Below are 19,172 nucleotides of genomic sequence, written 5' to 3'. Positions count from 1 at the left end.
CCTGCCAAGGTTTCTCTGAGCTTGCATACTTTTAGTTTGCATCCCGAAGTATAGAAGCCCAGACATTTCCCTATGTTTTGCAAACACCGAGGATGCGACATGGCTGTAGATGGGAAAGCTGGTCTCTGGTCCTTGGTCTTATGTGACCCTGTCGTGTGATCCTGGGCAGGTCAAACTTATTTCAAACTTAAATAAATGCAACCTCTCTGGATTTTGATTTCTTGAATTTATGACAAAGGAGGTGCACCAGATGAAGATATGTCTGTACCAGGAGAAGTTTCAACTTTTTAATGAAAATGGGTAGAACATGACCCTTGTTTCAGCTTTTCCCTAGCTAAGTAGAGTTTCAACCTTCATTACAAACATCATGTTTAATATCAGTGATTAACTTGTAAATATTCAACAAATATCCTTGACTATCTGTCATGTGTCAGACACTATGCCAAGCACTGGAGACATGGTGCTGTTTAATGAGACAGATGTGGCTGCTCGTCTGTTACAGGATAATGGGGAAAGAGATAATAATATAAACTAGTGTCCAGGCAAAATATTCTGAGCATGATAAGTTGCAGTGGGGCACTCAACAGGGCTATGATAGGAAGACTGGGGAAGAGAATTTTAGATCAGGTGGATGGAAGGCCCTGAGAAGGCATGGGACCCAAGCAGATGAGCATGTGGAGAGCAGGGGAAGACTGCTCCAGGCAGAAGGAAGAGCAGGAGGGGTGACCCTGCAACACAAAGGTGCTTGGTCTCTTCCCAGAACTGTCAGAAAGCAGTGTAGCTGGAGCACACTGGACAGGGAGCCTGACAGGGAGCCAGGTTCAGGCTTCCTGGATGCGTGGAAGCTGGAGAAGCAGCTGCTGTAGGGGGATGAGAAGCCACAGGGAGCAGGGCCTGTGGGTTGGGAGCCAATGGCAGAGGCAGGTAGGCTGTGGGTTAGGGGTGGGAGCCGGGGCTCTCCTCTGAGGGCTTCTATTTTCTCAGAGACAGATGAGGAGGCCTTGGCATGGTGGAGGCAGTGGCAGAGGGCTGAGCAGAGAGCACAGCCATGAGACAGTCATTCTGGAGGACAGGACAGTCAACTTCCCAGGGAGGCATGGGAGGATGGCGGGCAGGCACAGGTCTCCTGATGGGGATCTGGAGTTCTGACATGCAGGTACCTGGTTGTGTGGTCTTCTCCAGAAATGTCCCCTTCTTGGGTGATGCATGAGGAAGACCGCGGGCCTGATGGAGGCTTTGTCAGGAGAGTCTGATGGAGGCGCAGGGACGAGGCATGGAGGACAACATAGAGAGGCGCGGGAGGAGGGCTGAAGAGGGTTGTGCCGTGTTGGCGAGGAGTAGCAGGACCTTCAAGTTCATCTCCCAACAAGGCAGTGAAGTCAGGCCCCACAGACCCACATGAAAGAGAAAAGACAGCTGTGTTTGGGTTGATATTTATGTCAGGTGGAAGGAAGTGCAGATGCATCCCTGACGTGGCTCACGGAAGGGTCAGCTGTGAGAATCCCAAGGTTTTTATCATCAGGTCGGAGGAGATTAATGGTGCAGCCCCCAGAGAAATGAAATGATTCTGTAAAGGCTAGGTGACTTGCGTCAGAGTCACGAAGCAAACACAGGAATTCAGTTGTTCTTCCAGTTACTCAATATTTTTCAGTGTTTATTGTATTTGGCTAAGCATGGTTTTAGGTATATCATCTGTTATGAGCTCCCACGACTTGAATAAAAATAAAACGTAAATGACCTCTTACCTAGTCAAAGGGGACTCTGCGACAGAGCCTCTGGGAACAAGAGGTGCATTTCAGGGTTCCCAGAGCTGAATCCATGTTGGGTGCAAGGAGACTAGGCCAGTTGTTTCATCAGATCTGGAAGGTAGTCCTTCCCACTGGCTTGTCGGGAGAAGTTTTAGTGATGCAGCGGTAGGAGGAGGGAAAACGTGGGGGCGGGGAGAGAAAATGTGGGGGGAGAGGGAAAATGTGGGAGGGGAGGGAAAACGTTGTGGGGGAGGGAAAACGTGGGGGGAGGGAAAACGTGGGAGGGGAGGGAAAACATTGGGGGGAGGGAAAACGTGGGGGAGGGAAAACGTGGGAGGGGAGGGAAAATGTGGGGGGGAGGGAAAACGTGGGAGGGGAGGGAAAACGTGGGGGGGAGGAAAAACGTGGTGGGGAGGGAAGACGTGGAGTTGGGAGGGAAAGCCTGGGAGGGGAGGTTATGATATTTATCTTCTCCCACCCCAAGAGTTGTGCCACTGCTGGTACTTATAAAGAATAATATAACAATCTGGGCCAGTTGGTATAGGAGCAAGAAGCTTCTCAGGTCATTGTTATATGAGTATTTGTCTATTTTTCTGTCATGTGTGATACACATAGTAAATACATGAGTGGTAGATTCATGGTATAGTGTATATGGAATTTATATGTGTCTCTATATATGTGTGTGTGTATATCTATATATATACATATGTATATTCTCTCTAATGGTACAAAGGTATAAGAAGTCTTCTGCAAAGATATTTTAAGTCAAAATCAAAGGGGTAGCCCAGAGAGACAGCATATTCTAAATTAAATGAAGGAAGGAAAGCCCAGAATCAATGTTCATAACAATGACCATGAAATATCGAGGAAAGGTTCAATGATATTCTGCACACATTGTTAACACCAGTAGGCAACTGAGTTATGGTATTAAGGACGTTGGTGCATAACATGTTACCCTTCTCTTAGAACATATACCTCGTCTTGATGCTGCAGGTGAGCACCCAGATGAGGCACTGTTGTCCTAAAACGATTTCTTAAGGCATGTATCAGCGATTCTCACCCCAGGTATCATGCTCCCAGCCTCTGGTCCAAACAACTAGAAATGAACTGTATTTCAAAAATGTGTTCTAGGCTTGATGTGGTGGCTCACGCTTGTAATCCCAGCACTTTGGGAGGCCGAGGCGGGTGGATCACTCAAGGTCAGGAGTTTGAGACCAGCCTGACCAGCATGGTGAAAGTCCATTTCTACCAAACCAAACCAAACCAAACAAAACAAAAATTAGCCGGGCATGGTGGTGCGTGCCTGTGATCCCAGCTACTCAGGAGGCTGAGATGGGAGAATCGCTTGAACCCAGGAAGCGGAGGTTGCAGTGAGCTGAGATCGTGCCACTGCACTCCAGCCTGGGTGACAGAGTGAGACTCTGTCCTAAAATAAAAATAAAAATAAAAATAAAAATAAGTTCTAGAAGGTAGCTCTGATTCTTAGAAAGTTCTTCCTTACCTTCATCCCAAACTTTGTTTCCTTTGTCTGCTTTTACAAAATCAATTTGCCATGCAATCTATCTGATGGTATATAGTAACGGAGGACTCTTTTGCAAACAGCCTATCTCAGGTTTAATCATTTATGTTCCTCTACTTCTTGGAAGCTCTGTCAGGTTTCTGGGTTAGGTGTTGTGGTCTAATAGAGTTCATGGTTCTTGCAATATGGGTGGGGTGCCTACACGTGGATACGGCAGTTCACAGTCACTGTCAGACAGTGTCTTACTGAGATGTTTTTGTTTTATGGTTTGCCTTTAAGTTATCATTGTCATAATATATTACTTAGGACCTTTAAAAACAGGTCTTTTTTTTTTTTTTCTTGAGACAAAGTCTCGCTCTGTCACCCAGGCTGGAGTGCAGTGGTGCAATCCTGGTTTACTGGAACCTCCTTCTCCCAGGTTCAGGCGATTCTCGTGCCTCATCCTCCCAAGTAGCTGGGATTACAGGTGTCCACCCACACGCTCAGCTCATTTTTGTATTTTTAGTAGAGATGGGGTTTCCCCTTGTTGGCCAGGCTGGTCTTGAACCCCTGAACTCAGGTGATCCACCTGCCTCGGCTTCCCAAAGTGCTGGGATTACAGGCGTGAGCCACTGTGCCTGCTCAAAGCACAGATCTCTTAAGTGAAAAATGTTTGCAGCACTTGCTGACTTTGATGCTAATTTCCTTTTTATAAGTTTTATGTTAAGTAATTCTTTTACCTGTCAAATGAAGACATGGAATGTAGAACTGAGAAGAACAGGGATGTGCTCTTTCAGCTTGTGCACTTGACAATGAGCATTTTGAAATCAAGACTGTGAGGCAAAGGGTTCTCTGAGCAGACATCAGTGGTTTCTTTAATTATTCAAGCAATGGCTTCACTCTGGCCAAGTTGTGTATTTGTGGCAGAAAAGAACTTACTGCATTTTCAGTGACAGCATACAAAACAGGTGGCTACTAAAACTAAATTTGTTTTGTGCAACTATTTTGTAAAAAGTACTGACTGGGCAGGGTGGAAGGGGAGCCAGCAGGTGGGGAGGCAACTGTAACTTATGTGTTCGTTAGGACAAATTCCCTTTGGGGCGGCCCTGTGGTCACACTGGCCACAGTAAATGGGGGTGTCCTTTAAATGGAGTTAGCTTTGTAGAAAGTCATTGTTGATTGTGCTTGGTAAGGCCATTCTAATTGCCTTATAATGTTGCCACCTACAGTCATTGAAGTCAACAAGAGAGACATAGTCTTCCTGGTGGATGGCACATCTGCACTGGGACTGGCCAACTTCAATGCCATCCGAGACTTCGTTGCTAAAGTCATCCAGAGGCTGGAAATCGGACAGGATCTTATCCAGGTGGCAGTGGCCCAGTACGCAGACACTGTGAGGCCCGAATTTTATTTCAATACCCATCCCACAAAAAGGGAAGTCATAACCGCTGTGCGGAAAATGAAGCCCCTGGACGGCTCAGCCCTGTACACGGGCTCTGCTCTAGACTTTGTTCGGAACAACCTGTTCACGAGTTCAGCCGGCTACCGGGCTGCCGAGGGGATTCCTAAGCTTTTGGTGCTGATCACAGGTGGTAAGTCCCTAGATGAAATCAGCCAGCCTGCCCAGGAGCTGAAGAGAAGCAGCATAATGGCCTTTGCCATCGGGAACAAGGGCGCCGATCAGGCTGAGCTGGAAGAGATTGCTTTCGACTCCTCCCTGGTGTTCATCCCAGCCGAGTTCCGTGCCGCCCCATTGCAAGGCATGCTGCCTGGCTTGCTGGCACCTCTCAGGACCCTCACTGGAACCCCTGAAGGTATGGTGGGGATGGCTTCTGACACACAATGGGGTGGTCTCTAGGCAGGACTTTTGAGAACAAAACGAAATGAAGTGTGTTTGTGTTTAGCTAAGAGACCACAAGTGATGAAAACAGCAGCAACAAACACGATTTATTTCAGGTTCCCTTTTGCACTGGATTGAGGATTGTATGGTTTGAAACGTCATACAATAAAATTTCATTTGATAAGAACCATGCGATTTAAACTGTAGGACCATGGGGCCACCTGTCTTTGAAGCTGCTGGCCGAGGAGGTCACATCTCAGTTCTTACTGCTTGTCAGATCCCCGTGTTCTTCTGTTTCTACTGGTGATTTCTGTCCAGTCTCCTCCCCACCACCAGGATGTAGCTTTCCTTTCCTGAGTTGACCATCTACTTCTAAACAGCCTCAGTCTGAGCTGTTTAGGGCACAGTGTCCTCAGTTTTTAATCCCTCTCTTCTCTCTCATTAAGGGATTACCCTCAATGGGAAAGCATATTGAATGGATAAGTGTGGAGTTCAAACCTAGTGGTTCTTCAAATCCCTCATTTAATATGATTGTCAGTGGAGAGTTATTTTTAAAGATATTATACAGATATATGAGCTAATGAGTTGAAGAAATACAATTCACCATCCTTAATGAAGAGAAGATGAGTATCACAGAATGACGCTTTCCCTTCTTGCAGACTCGATGACTAGAGGATTGGCTGATGCATGACCCATGCTGCCTGGATACATGCTTTCTCTTCACATTCCCTGGTCTTCTAAATCCATCTCTTTCTCTCCTCCAAAAATTTTCTTAAAACTTTTAATCAACACTTTCATAGCCAAAGTTCAACTTAACCTAGGATACAATTAGTTGTGAGGTCTAAATTACAGTAGGGCATCAGGGAAGAAATAAAAAAATAAAATTTTAAAGGCACATGCTAAATGTGTTGGGTCAAATACACTATTTTGAGAATTATACTTTTTATTCTTGATGTGTATAACTTTGGCCAAGCCTAGCAAATTGTCTCTTTCTATTTTACTGTGTATTTATGGTCCCATCATCTCACTTTGGGGGAATTCCCTTGTTGGATGATTACCTGGCAAGGCTGTGACTTCCTAATAGAAGAGTCCCAGTAGAGAATGACAAACAGGGAAGTCTGAAGAAGACTTCAATATGAGACCAGACTACTTTTGTTTCTTTTTTTTTTAGCCTTAAGGAACTCATGTTTCCAGGTTAGTGAGGGCTAACTGCTTCTGAGCTATGGATGGAAGACCCTCTGTTAGTGGATAGAGGTGAGCCCCAGAGGACCTAGCCAGGCACACTTAAACCTGTCTGGGATGAGTGATGTGGAATGATGCAGCACCTTCATAGAATTCATTTTTAGGGAAGGAGTGTTTTGTTTCAAGGATTCTGATCATTTTTGTTGTTTGTAAACATTCTGACTTTGATGTCGCAGCTCTCTTTGAGCCAATTTGGTTTTGTAAACTCGGCTACCAATATGTCTCACAAACACCAGCCACCACCAGAGGAAAATATGCAGCCATCTGCCATATTTTATAAGACGGGCATGCTTTGCCACACTGACTCTCTCTGTGTTCTAAATGTTGGCATGTGTGCACGTGTTGTAGGCACACATGATAAAACTCTCCGTGGTTGTCTATGTCTCACTTTGTTTTCTGTGCTTCACTGCAGTTCACGCAAACAAAAGGGATATCATCTTCCTTTTGGATGGATCAGCCAACGTTGGAAAAACCAATTTCCCTTATGTGCGCGACTTTGTAATGAACCTAGTTAACAGCCTTGATGTTGGAAATGACAATATTCGTGTTGGTTTAGTGCAATTTAGTGACACTCCTGTAACGGAGTTCTCTTTAAACACATACCAGACCAAGTCAGATATCCTTGGTCACCTGAGGCAGCTGCAGCTCCAGGGAGGTTCTGGTCTGAACACAGGCTCAGCCCTAAGCTACGTCCAGGCCAACCACTTCACGGAAGCTGGCGGCAGCAGGATCCGTGAACACGTGCCGCAGCTCCTGCTTCTGCTCACAGCTGGGCAGTCTGAGGACTCCTATTTGCAAGCTGCCAACGCCTTGACACGCGCGGGCATCCTGACCTTTTGTGTGGGAGCTAGCCAGGCGAATAAGGCAGAGCTTGAGCAGATTGCTTTTAACCCAAGCCTGGTGTATCTCATGGATGATTTCAGCTCCCTGCCAGCTTTGCCTCAGCAGCTGATTCAGCCCCTAACCACATATGTTAGTGGAGGTGTGGAGGAAGTACCACTCGCCCAGCCAGGTAAACCTCCCCTGTTGCCGGGAACTCCCTCTTCTTCCTCAGGCACCACCCTGGCTGGTAGTTGGCCAGTCTGAACTCAAGAGCATTGTGGACTGTAGAAAGACAATTGTCTCCCTTCCACTGAAATAGTTTGAATGGGGACTTGAGACACTGTACCAGCAAGGTTGGACTCTGTCTAAAGGGTATTCACGAAGGAAAGTCTAGAACATCCAGCTTACGTTCTGTCCATTTTGCCTTACCCTTTATTCAGAAGGATTTTTTTCCTCTAATGACTATGAGGATTCTGGAGTTCGAATCCAGAGTTGGGGGCCATGGGTTAGAGAGAGACAGAGAGGGACATTTTTCTTACATGAGTATGCCTTGGGATTATTTAAACATTGAAATTGTTATTTTTACATGATTTTTAAATGTTCAACATCTGCTGTATCTAGAAAATTATTTGTTATAAAACAAACAAAGGGTGCCTCTTCATGCAATGGTAAAATGGTTTCTAGGGGAAGCCTAACTTACTATTATTATTGCAAATTATTATGGTGGTAAGATATGGTTGTATTAGATCTACCAGTCTGCTAACATCACACAAATGAGTGGCAAGACTGAACCCATTGAAACCTAATCAAAACAGTTCTAAGAGTTGTTTGAACTGAGAATGATATTTACATTACACGTTGTGGCACCATAGGGCCTGTCATCTGTGTTTCCTATTGTCTTATTACAACAGATTGGGAAGCACTGACAAAGAGCCTGACCCACACAGCAATAATGGGCACTATTGTGGGTCTTGGCTCATAACCTCAAATTTAATGATCTGATCATTCATTTACAGCAGATTCATGGCAACCCAGTTATCTTAGAGTGGTTGACTCATATCAACCCCCCCTTTTTTTTCCCTAGAGATTGAGATCAATTTTTTTAAGCAAAAGTATATTAAGTGCCATGTTTTCAATACTTTATTTGTAACAGTTTGAAAATCCTATCTGTTTTCCTGGAGTGATTGCCACCTGATGTAAGAACAGAACCCAGTGGAGCTTTTCCCTGGCTTGGTTTCTTGAAGAAGCATGATGCTAGATGGGATAGGCTGATCTAGTCACTAGTTTTGCAAATATGCACTGCTTTGAAATAGGACACTTTCAAGACAAGTGGTATGAATTTGGATTTACTCTTCTCTTGCTGGCATAGTGGTCATCAGATGAGTTATGCTAACTCCCATTGTCAAATGGTGCTGGGCTGAAGTCAGTTTGGTGCTTATTATGCTCTTGTCCCTCATTGTATCCTAACCTACCTTCATTGCAGAGAGCAAGCGAGACATTCTGTTCCTCTTTGACGGCTCAGCTAATCTTGTGGGCCAGTTCCCTGTTGTCCGTGACTTTCTCTACAAGATTATCGATGAGCTCGATGTGAAGCCAGAAGGGACCCGAATTGCAGTGGCTCAGTACAGCGATGATGTCAAGGTGGAGTCCCGTTTTGATGAGCACCAGAGTAAGCCTGAGATCCTGAATCTCGTGAAGAGAATGAAGATCAAGACGGGCAAAGCCCTCAACCTGGGCTACGCCCTGGACTACGCACAGAGGTACATTTTTGTGAAGTCTGCTGGCAGCCGGATTGAGGATGGAGTGCTTCAGTTCCTGGTGCTGCTGGTCGCGGGAAGGTCATCTGACCGTGTGGACGGGCCAGCAAGTAACCTGAAGCAGAGTGGGGTCGTGCCTTTCATCTTCCAAGCCAAGAATGCGGACCCTGCTGAGTTAGAGCAGATCGTGCTGTCTCCAGCGTTTATCCTGGCTGCGGAGTCGCTTCCCAAGATTGGAGATCTTCAACCACAGATCGTGAATCTCTTAAAATCAGTGCACAATGGAGCGCCAGCACCAGGTATGGTAGAGAAATGCTAGTTGCTTCTGCCACTCGGTTCTCTAATGCATGAGTTGAGGGTAGGCTGCTGGCCACTGGTCCTCAGATAGAAGCCCTCCTTGAGTTTACAGGAAAGGTGGAAAATTAATCGCCTGCTGGTTTCAGCAGGAACAATAGAATATGAGATTTCTTTCCTTACTTTGATTCTCTAGCTGCTCTCGCAGGAGAATCAGGGTGAGTATTTTTAAGGGCATTAGATTATTTCATAGTAAGACATGTTACAAAGATTTAGATATCAGTGGTTAAAATCCGTTTTTTAAAAACAGTTTTTACTGTACGCATAATAAAAGCCATATCATATGGTTATATTGTTATCAGTCCTTCATTACATTCATTAAAAATTAAAGGATTAGAAGAGGCAGATAAATTTCCATCATAAACTCGGCATTAAAACCCCCCAACTGCTAATTCACACGGCCATGACTTTTCATTTAACCACTTTCATTTGGTGATAAAAATGCAGTGAAGAGACTAACTTCCCCTATACACCTTTTGATGAAAAGCGGAGACTCCAGAGCCTCTCCTTCGACTACTGGGCCCATTGGCCATTGGCTTGGGATGGTAACTCTGACATCTGGGTTCCATTTCCTCCCATTAACCCACTTGTGACTTAGAGCAACTTACTTGAAACCTCCCATCGATAAAATGCTAGTGGCTGTGCAGGTCCTGCCATCCCATATCTCTCCTCCCATCCCAAGTTTTTTCTTGAATACACCTTTGAAAGCTAACAATACTCTTCAAGCACTGAAAAGTTCAAAAATAAAAGGGGTCCCTATATTGGTGTATTAGTTTTCCATTGCTGTTATAACAAAGTAACACAAATTTAGTGGCTAAAAACAAAACAGGCTGGGCGCGGTGGCTCACACCTGTAATCCCAGCACTCTGGGAGGCTGAGGAGGGCCCTTACCTGAGGTCAGGGGTTGGAGACCAGCCTGACCAACATGGTGAAACCCCATCTCTACCAAAAATACAAAAATTAGCTGGGTGTGGTGGCGGATGCCTATAATCCCAGCTACTCTGGAGGCTGAGGCAGGAGAATCACTTGAACCCAGAAGGCAGAGGTTGCAGTGAGCTGAGATTGCACCACTGCACTCCAGCCTTGGTGACAAGAGCAGAACTCTGTTCACACGTGCCCCCAATACCCCCGCAAAAAAACTTATTATCTGACAGTTTTGAAGGTTGGAAATTGGAAACCAGTGTTGCTAAGCTAAAAACAAGGTGTCAACAGGCTGTGTTCTTTCTGCAGGTTCTAAGGGATTCTCCATCTGCTCACCTTTTCCAGCCTCCAGGGGCTGCCTGCATTCCTTGCCTCCTGGCCCCATCCTCTATCCTCAGTGCCAGCAGTTTGGCACCTTGTCTTCTCTCTGAGCTCTGTTTCCATCCTTACATCTTCTCTCTGACTCTGAGCCTCTTACCCCGTCTTATAAGGACACTTGTGATTGATTCCATTGGGCCCACCTGGCTAATTCCAGGGTCATTCCCCCATCCCCAAATCCCTAACTGAAGCACATCTGCAAAGTCCTTTTTTCAAGTTCAGAGATTTAGACTTGGACATCCTTGGGGTGCTGTTGTACAGCCCACCTCGCTGATATGAAGTTGTTACCACCTTGCTGATATGAAGCCTGTGTGAGTTACCAGGCTGTCCTCCTCCCAGTTTCAGGCGAAAAGGATGTGGTGTTTCTGCTTGACGGCTCTGAGGGCGTCAGGAGCGGCTTCCCTCTGTTGAAAGAGTTCGTCCAGAGAGTGGTGGAGAGCCTGGACGTGGGCCAGGACCGGGTCCGCGTGGCCGTGGTGCAGTACAGCGACCGGACCAGGCCCGAGTTCTACCTGAATTCATATATGAACCAGCAGGACGTTGTCAACGCCATCCGCCAGCTGACCCTGCTGGGAGGGCCGATCCCCAACACCGGGGCTGCCCTGGAGTTTGTCCTGAGGAACATCCTGGTCAGCTCTGCGGGAAGCAGGATAACAGAAGGCGTGCCCCAGCTGCTGATCGTCCTCACGGCCGAAAGGTCTGGGGATGATGTGCGGAACCCCTCCGTGGTCCTGAAGAGGGGCGGGGCTGTGCCCATCGGCATTGGCATTGGGAACGCTGACATCACAGAGATGCAGACCATCTCCTTCATCCCGGACTTTGCCGTGGCCATTCCCACCTTTCGCCAGCTGGGGACCGTCCAACAGGTCATCTCCGACAGGGTGACGCAGCTCACCCGCGAGGAGCTGAGCAGGCTGCAGCCGGTGTTGCAGCCTCTGCCGCGCCCAGGTACGCAGGGATTTCTTTGCGTCCTCACTCTGTGTCACTGTCTGGGGCTACTTGTCTGGACTGTGGGCCACAAGGTGTTTTCAATTTTACTTTTCCTGCCGTATGAAGTGAAAACTAAAATTACAGGAAAATTTAGGAACCCGCATGCCCTTTTTGGCCTCGATGGGCAGAAATGGCAGAGGTTCAAGGTGGGAGATGCTAAGATTCATGTTTTAGGGCAAATTAAATTCTCCAAAAGGGACATATATGCAGCTTGGAGTTCAGACTCCCTAACTTTGCATGAAGGCTTCTGTCTGGATATCCGAAGGGAGGGGCCGTCTAACTGATAATGCCTGTTCCATATCAGTCCTGAGTTCCCCTGGTAGGTTTGGCAGCAGCCTTCTGTGAGGCAGGAGGGAGTCTGACTAGAGACACTCTGCAAGCTGGGACATAGACTCTGAAATATTGGTATCTCCGGAGCTAAGGTGTGAAGACGATTTTGACTTTGCTTGGTGCTGAGAAGTAAGTGTCTTAACTGGCAGGAAGACCACCCAGCTCTTATGACCATAGTTTGTTCTATTTCCTTCTTCCCGTTCCCTCTTTGTAGGCCTGGTACAATAAACTAAAAAATGGTGGGAGCCCTGGTGCTGAGAAGGAAGGAGGGAAGATATATCCACCTCTCGATGAATGCCCTCCAAGGGCCACTCTCCCGGGGTACTCAGGTGGGGGGGGCTCACAGTGGCGAAGGAGGCAGATGCGGCCTTGCTCCCTTGTACCCACTCACTCGCCTGCCCTTCCAAGAGGAGAGAAAAGAAGGAAAGGTGGGAAGAGCGGAGGAAAGAGTAAAAGCAAGTGAAAGGAAATCACCGCAGGATACAGTGGGTGATGAGGGTGGTAAGGAGGACTATTTGGGTGCAACTGAGAGGGACTTGGTTTCTCCTCGCTGGTGTCCGGGGCAGAGAGCAGTGTGGCCCACCAGATTTCTGTGGGATGTTCCTAAGCATTTGTGATCAGATAAATTTGGGCAACAGGGGGATAAACAAAGTGAAAGAGATGTTCTTTCTCCCTAATTAATGTGCTTTGTGTGTCTCCAACACAAGACAGGAAATGCAACATTTCCAAAATGTATCTGTGGCTCTTCGCCCACTCACTCTCCTGTGCTCCAGAATGGCCTCCCTCTTACCCCTTCTCCCATTTGGAGGCTTTTCTCACACCTCTCCTGACCCAGCTGGCTCTCAGCTGGTAATCTCGAGCCCCATTTCTCCAAGAAAATGCAAGTAAACCTGAAGAGAGCTGTCCCCGGCCACGTCGTCCCACGGTTCCGTGGGTGGCCTGTCTCCGCTTCCTCTGCTCCCTTTCCTCTCACCTGCTCAGTGGCACCATCTGCAGTTCCCTTTCTTGCTCTTGTGCCACCCTTTCTTCACTGTACTGGATGGTTCCATCCATGATAAAATGCATTGCTTCTTTTCTCATAAACACCCTCTCTGATGCTCTACTTCCCCTGTCAGCAGCACCTGTCTCCTTCTAAAGACTTATCTATACTCTAAAGTTCCTTTCCTCTCAGCCTCTCTGAGCCCACCCTCCTTTGTCATTCATCCTTGCTCCTCCCCCAAGTGCTCCAGTTGAGGTCACTCCATCTGATAAGGTCCCTGCCTCCAGTGAAGCCCAGTGACCGACCCTCAGGTCCCCGAGCAGCACCTGCTGCAGTGCAGGTCCCCTCCTTCCAAAGCACCATCCTCACTAGTCCTGATGCAGCTCTTCCAGTTTCTGCCTCCCTCAGGTTTTTCATCCTTTGCTCCCCTTCTCTCTGACATGGAAACACTGAGACACCCAGGACTCCCACTTCTTGGACTTTTAACAGTGGTGATTGGTGTTAGGATGCCCTGCCTGTGACTCCATGACAAACTGGGCAGTGGTTCATGAACGCTAAGAATTTGGGGATGATGAAGGTGAAGCCATGCTCACATTTGTTTCGCAGGTGTTGGCGGCAAGAGGGACGTGGTCTTTCTCATCGATGGTTCCCAAAGTGCCGGGCCTGAGTTCCAGCACATCCGCACCCTCATAGAGAGGCTGGTTGACTACCTGGATGTGGGCTTTGACACCACCCGGGTGGCCGTCATCCAGTTCAGTGATGACCCCAAGGTGGAGTTCCTGCTGAACGCCCATTCCAGCAAGGACGAAGTGCAGAACGCGGTGCAGCGGTTGAGGCCCAAGGGAGGGCAGCAGATCAACGTGGGCAGTGCCCTGGAGTATGTGTCCAGGAACATTTTCAAGAGGCCCCTGGGGAGCCGCATCGAAGAGGGCGTCCCGCAGTTCCTGGTCCTCATCTCGTCCGGAAAGTCCGACGATGAGGTGGATGACCCGGCGGTGGAACTCAAGCAGTTTGGCGTGGCCCCTTTGACGATCGCCAGAAACGCAGACCAGGAGGAGCTGGTAAAGATCTCACTGAGCCCCGAATATGTGTTCTCGGTGAACACCTTCAGGGAGCTGCCCAGCTTGGAGCAGAAACTGCTGACGCCCATCACGACCCTGACCTCGGAGCAGATCCAGCAGCTCCTAGCCAGCACTCGCTATCCGCCTCCAGGTGAGATGCAGGTGGCGGAAGTTCTCCTTGGAGTATTTTCCATATGAAAATAACAGGCTCAGAGGCCATGGTACTCAGAAGAAATTAAATTAAAATAAAGGTTGTGTGCCCTTACCTTTATGGTTTTTTACTTTGTGACAGGGTCTGGCTCTGTTGCCCAGGCTGGAGTGCAGTGGCATGATCATAACTCATTGCAACCTCTGCCTTCTGGGCTCAAGTCAACCTCCCACTTCAGCCTCCTGAGTAGCTAGGACTACAGGTGCATACCACCACGCCGGGCTAAGTTTTGTATTTTTTGTGGAGACGGGGTTTTGCCATGTTGGCCAGGCTGGTCTCGAGTCCCTGAGCTCAAGTGATCCACCTGCTGTGGCCTCCCAAAGTGTTGGGATTACAGGCGTGAGCCACTGCGCCCGGCACCGTTATGTTCTTCATGCCCACCAGCCAGCCCCCACCGGGACACACCTGTGATTGAGCAGGTTGGGTCTATTGCTCACGGAATCCAGGGAGAATATGCATACTGTGGCGAAGCATGGGACATCTCCATAGGAGGGTGGCGGGAAGGACTGGGGGGACTTGAGCTGGTGGCAGGTCATTTTGTGGAAGGCTTAAAGAAATGGAACTTTGGCCTGGATTGGATGTTGTCAAGATGCGGAGGTGATTATGTAGCTGTATCTTAAGTCTTATCTAGAAGCAGGATGGCCCTGGTATAGACTGAGAAGAGCAGTCACTCTTATTAACCAGGATAGGGGGTGTTTTTGTCCTTTTTGTGGTTTGCACCATGTTTTTCTTTTTGTCTGTGTTCAGATAGGGTTACAATGTGTTCTCTTTTTCATCTTGCCCCGTCATGATCACACAGTGGACTTGTCTGTTGTGGGGGTTCTGTGAGATCATGTGTGCTCTACAGAAGAACCCCAAGGCCGTGTGTGCTGGACCAGCTCCCCAATGCGGGGCTGATTCTCTCTTTCTTAGAATAAACAGCTCCATCACAGGAGCTGCTCAGCTTCCACTGTGCTACATTTACACTGTGAATAGACCAATTGTGTATGAGGCAAAGGGCAGGTTGGAATGCGTGGAGTGGCAACATACAAGTGTAATAAAATGGCATCTGAGGAGTACCTAAAATTCTAACTAACAGGAAAATGTGGCTCATCTTTCTCAGGATCTTTTGATTAATTTTATTGTTGAAAAGGCACTAGGCTGGGTGTGGTGGCTCATGCCTGTAATCCCAGCACTTTGGGAGGCTGAGGCGGGCTATTCACGAGGCCAGGAGTTCGAGACCAGCCTGGCCAGTATGGTGAAACCCCATCTCGACGCGAAATACAAAAATTAGCTGGGCATGGTGGCACACACCTCTAGTCCCAGCTACTTGGGAGGCTGAGGCAGAAGAATCCCTTGAACCTGGGAGGTGGAGGTTGCAGTGAGCCGAGATCACACCACTGTACTCCAGCCTGGGCGACAGAGTGAGACTCTGTCTCAAAAAAAAATATTAAAAAAATGCACTAATGTAAAGAAAATTAGTCAGGGTGGGTGGGGGAAGCTGGGCACGGTGGCTCATGCCTATAATTCCAGCACTTTGGGAGGCTGAGGCAGGAGGATCACTTGGGTCCAGGAGTTCAAGACCAGCCTGGGAAACATAGTGAGACCCCCCATCTCAAAAAATAACAAAAAAAATTTTTTTAATGAAATTTTAAAAATAAAGGCATGGGCATGGTGGTGCATGTCTGTAGTTCCAGCTACTTGGAGGATAAGGAGGGAGGATCACCTGAGTCTGGGAGGTCAAGGCTGCAGTGAGCTGTGATTGTGCAACTGCACTCCAGCCTGGGAGATAGAAAGAGGCCTTGTCTCAGGAAAAAAAAAAAAAAAAAAAAGAAAGAAAAGGAAATAGAAGGAATAATAGCGAAAAATAAAAACTTTGTATAAATGCTAAAGATGTGTGAGCAAAAAGGAAATACGAGGACGCAAATGCCTGGGGAGCATAAATGTGACCCCTTGGATATGGCACTGTGTTATATGTGCCCTGCTCCCATGGGCTGAGCCTGGGCAGCACGCTGGGCTGGTGTTGGGCTCCTCAGGGATCTCGCTTGCTAAGTGATAGCTTTGGACAAGGCAAGGACCTATGGCTTCAGCTGTTTCTCTTCTTGTGCAACAAAGATGTAGACCCCAGTGTCCTTGGTCTCTTCTGGTAGCAACAGTTCATGATTCTGTAGATTATGGTAGCCCAGGATTGATTTCTAAAAGCTGCTTACATTTTAGAAATCAGTAGTAACCCAGACCACAATGCCAAAATTTAAATAGAGTAAATTCAGAAAGACACATTTTGGATAACTTCAAATATTTCAAGAAGCAGAAATTGCTTTGGTGTAAAGGGTCCAATTTTTAACAGCTAATTTCGAAAAGCCCAAGATACAAACAATACATGCATCTTGGGATATAATTTTAAGGTTGATTAAGATTATGGTGCAAGGTGCACACCAAACACAGGCGAGGGTTACTTACACACTGAACGTTTCCCTTTTTCTTCTTTGATCTGTAGCAGTTGAGAGTGATGCTGCAGACATCGTCTTTCTGATCGACAGCTCTGAGGGCGTTAGGCCAGATGGCTTTGCACATATTCGAGACTTTGTTAGCAGGATTGTTCGAAGACTCAACATTGGCCCCAGTAAAGTGAGAGTTGGGGTTGTGCAGTTCAGCAACGATGTCTTCCCAGAATTCTACCTGAAGACCTACAGATCCCAGGCCCCGGTGCTGGACGCCATACGGCGCCTGAGGCTCAGAGGGGGGTCCCCACTGAACACTGGCAGGGCTCTCGAATTTGTGGCAAGAAACCTCTTTGTTAAGTCTGCGGGGAGTCGCATAGAAGATGGGGTGCCCCAACACCTGGTCCTGGTCCTGGGTGGAAAATCCCAAGATGACGTGTCCAGGTTTGCCCAGGTGATCCGTTCCTCGGGGATTGTGAGTTTAGGAGTAGGAGACCGGAACATCGACAGAGCAGAGCTGCAGACCATCACCAATGACCCCAGACTGGTCTTCACAGTGCGAGAGTTCAGAGAGCTTCCCAACATAGAAGAAAGAATCATGAACTCATTTGGACCCTCTGCGGCCACTCCTGCACCTCCCGGGGTTGCCACCCCTTCTCCTTCACGGCCAGGTACATGCTGTGTGACCCATGACTGCAGAATGTGACATCAACATTTTTTTTTAATTAAAAAATTTCAGTAGTCATTTTTAAATAATTTTCTTCTCTCTGGGTTGTTTCTGCAGATAATATTAGAAATTAAATACTGGAAAAGTAGTTCCATTGAAATTGCAGAAGGAGGCATATTATTGATCTTCCATCACTCCTGAGACTAATCATAGCCCCATTGAAAGGTTCTGTAGTGTTGCACTGAGTTAATTATAAACTCATTGGGTCTCAGCATAGGATGGCATCTTTGAAATCAGCCAGTCCATGCCCCACTGAACATGACTTTGAAGTTGGCCCATGCCCAGTGGCCAGATGCTCACCATAGTCTGGGTTCCCTCATTCCTTGTCCTGGTGGGACCATCAGGGAGTACCTCCCTGGAAGACTTGCAGCCGTCCACCTCAGCTTCTACCCTGTGCTACTGGTTCTCACCTTTGGGGCTGCAAGAGCAAAGTGGATCTCTCCACCAGCCCATATTTTTCTTTGCCCCTCCTCCAGGCAATTGCTGTGTAGACATCTGAAGCAAACCATTAGGGTTGGTTCTTCAAGGGGGAGCCATATGCCTGTTTCCCTAGCTCACCGCTCCCCATCAGACTGCCCATGGCACATCTCACATCCCTCATACTGTCTCTCATACTTCCTCCTCTCCACTCCAGTCTTAATTGCTTGATTATAATCAAGAGATTACCCTCGACATCACTGATATTCAGTCAGCGCCCAAAAAACTCTTAGACCATCCTCCAAGGTTTAATGGGATCTCTTCCTATTTTCCAATCTATTTCTCCCAGTCCTTCCTTGCCTTGCCCCTAATACACCTCTCTTCACTTCCAGGTACCGTTTAAAATTCTTGACCACAAAGGAAGCTTCTAGTGGCATTTCCTAAAACACCTGAGATCACAGATGTCAAAGCCAGGTCCCTATTGAATTCTTGTCACAGTGACATTTTGCACGGGATAACTGAAGTTCTCTGTCACTGAGTTTTCACAGAGTGTGACATCAAATAATTTTTTTTCTTTCCTTTTTTAGAGGATTTATCATTCATCTTCTTATATTTAGCATGTTTGGGAGCTGCAAATTCAGGAACTACAGACTAGAGAGGTGTGGATTTGAGTTAAGGTTTCACTGTGAATAAATTATTAGGAATGTTTTATTTCAGTTATTTAATTTTACCTTTGGATCTGGAGACCCAATCTCTTCTTATTTTCACTTTAATCACTTCTAGAGAAGAAGAAAGCAGACATTGTGTTCCTGTTGGATGGTTCCATCAACTTCAGAAGGGACAGTTTCCAGGAAGTGCTTCGTTTTGTGTCTGAAATCGTGGACACAGTTTATGAAGATGGTGACTCCATCCAAGTGGGGCTGGTCCAGTACAACTCTGACCCCACTGACGAATTCTTCCTGAAGGACTTCTCCACCAAGAGGCAGATTATCGACGCCATCAACAAAGTGGTCTACAAAGGGGGAAGACATGCCAACACCAAGGTGGGCCTTGAGCACCTGCGGGTGAACCACTTTGTGCCTGAGGCAGGCAGCCGCCTGGACCAGCGGGTCCCTCAGATTGCCTTTGTGATCACGGGAGGAAAGTCGGTGGAAGATGCACAGGACGTGAGCCTGGCCCTCACCCAGAGGGGGGTCAAAGTATTTGCAGTTGGAGTGAGGAATATCGACTCGGAGGAGGTCGGAAAGATAGCATCCAACAGCGCCACGGCATTCCGTGTGGGCAACGTCCAGGAGCTGTCCGAACTGAGCGAGCAAGTTTTAGAAACTTTGCATGATGCGATGCACGAAACCCTGTGCCCTGGTGTGACTGATGTTGCCAAAGGTAACTCCCATTATATGCATATTTTCTATCCTTTCCTATTGATGTTTGTGCCTCTTTAGCTGTCTGCTCCCTGGCGCTGACTTCTGGAGTCCTTAGT

At 47.5% G+C, this 19,172-nt stretch overlaps 1 protein-coding gene across 12 annotated transcripts in view; it reads left to right on the top strand.

Moving 5' to 3' along the window:
- COL6A3 (collagen type VI alpha 3 chain) overlaps window positions 1–19,172 on the top strand; it is a 91,881-nt gene that overhangs the window by 29,634 nt on the left and 43,075 nt on the right. For 6 of the 12 annotated variants that reach the window (XM_025403937.1, XM_025403935.1, XM_025403931.1 and 3 more), the window contains 7 exons: window positions 4,476–5,060; window positions 6,741–7,340; window positions 8,634–9,206; window positions 10,900–11,508; window positions 13,466–14,071; window positions 16,605–17,219; window positions 18,476–19,075. In XM_025403937.1, coding sequence (XP_025259722.1) covers window positions 4,476–5,060; window positions 6,741–7,340; window positions 8,634–9,206; window positions 10,900–11,508; window positions 13,466–14,071; window positions 16,605–17,219; window positions 18,476–19,075 — 4,188 coding nt within the window. Of the gene's footprint in view, window positions 1–4,475; window positions 5,061–6,740; window positions 7,341–8,633; window positions 9,207–10,899; window positions 11,509–13,465; window positions 14,186–16,604; window positions 17,220–18,475; window positions 19,076–19,172 lie in introns of those variants that run through there. The other 6 variants (XM_025403939.1, XM_025403934.1, XM_025403933.1 and 3 more) reach the window with 3 other exon arrangements.

Source organism: Theropithecus gelada, chromosome 12 (assembly GCF_003255815.1).
Source record: "Theropithecus gelada isolate Dixy chromosome 12, Tgel_1.0, whole genome shotgun sequence".
NCBI lineage: Eukaryota > Metazoa > Chordata > Mammalia > Primates > Cercopithecidae > Theropithecus > Theropithecus gelada.
This window is presented reverse-complemented; position numbering and strand designations above follow the sequence as displayed.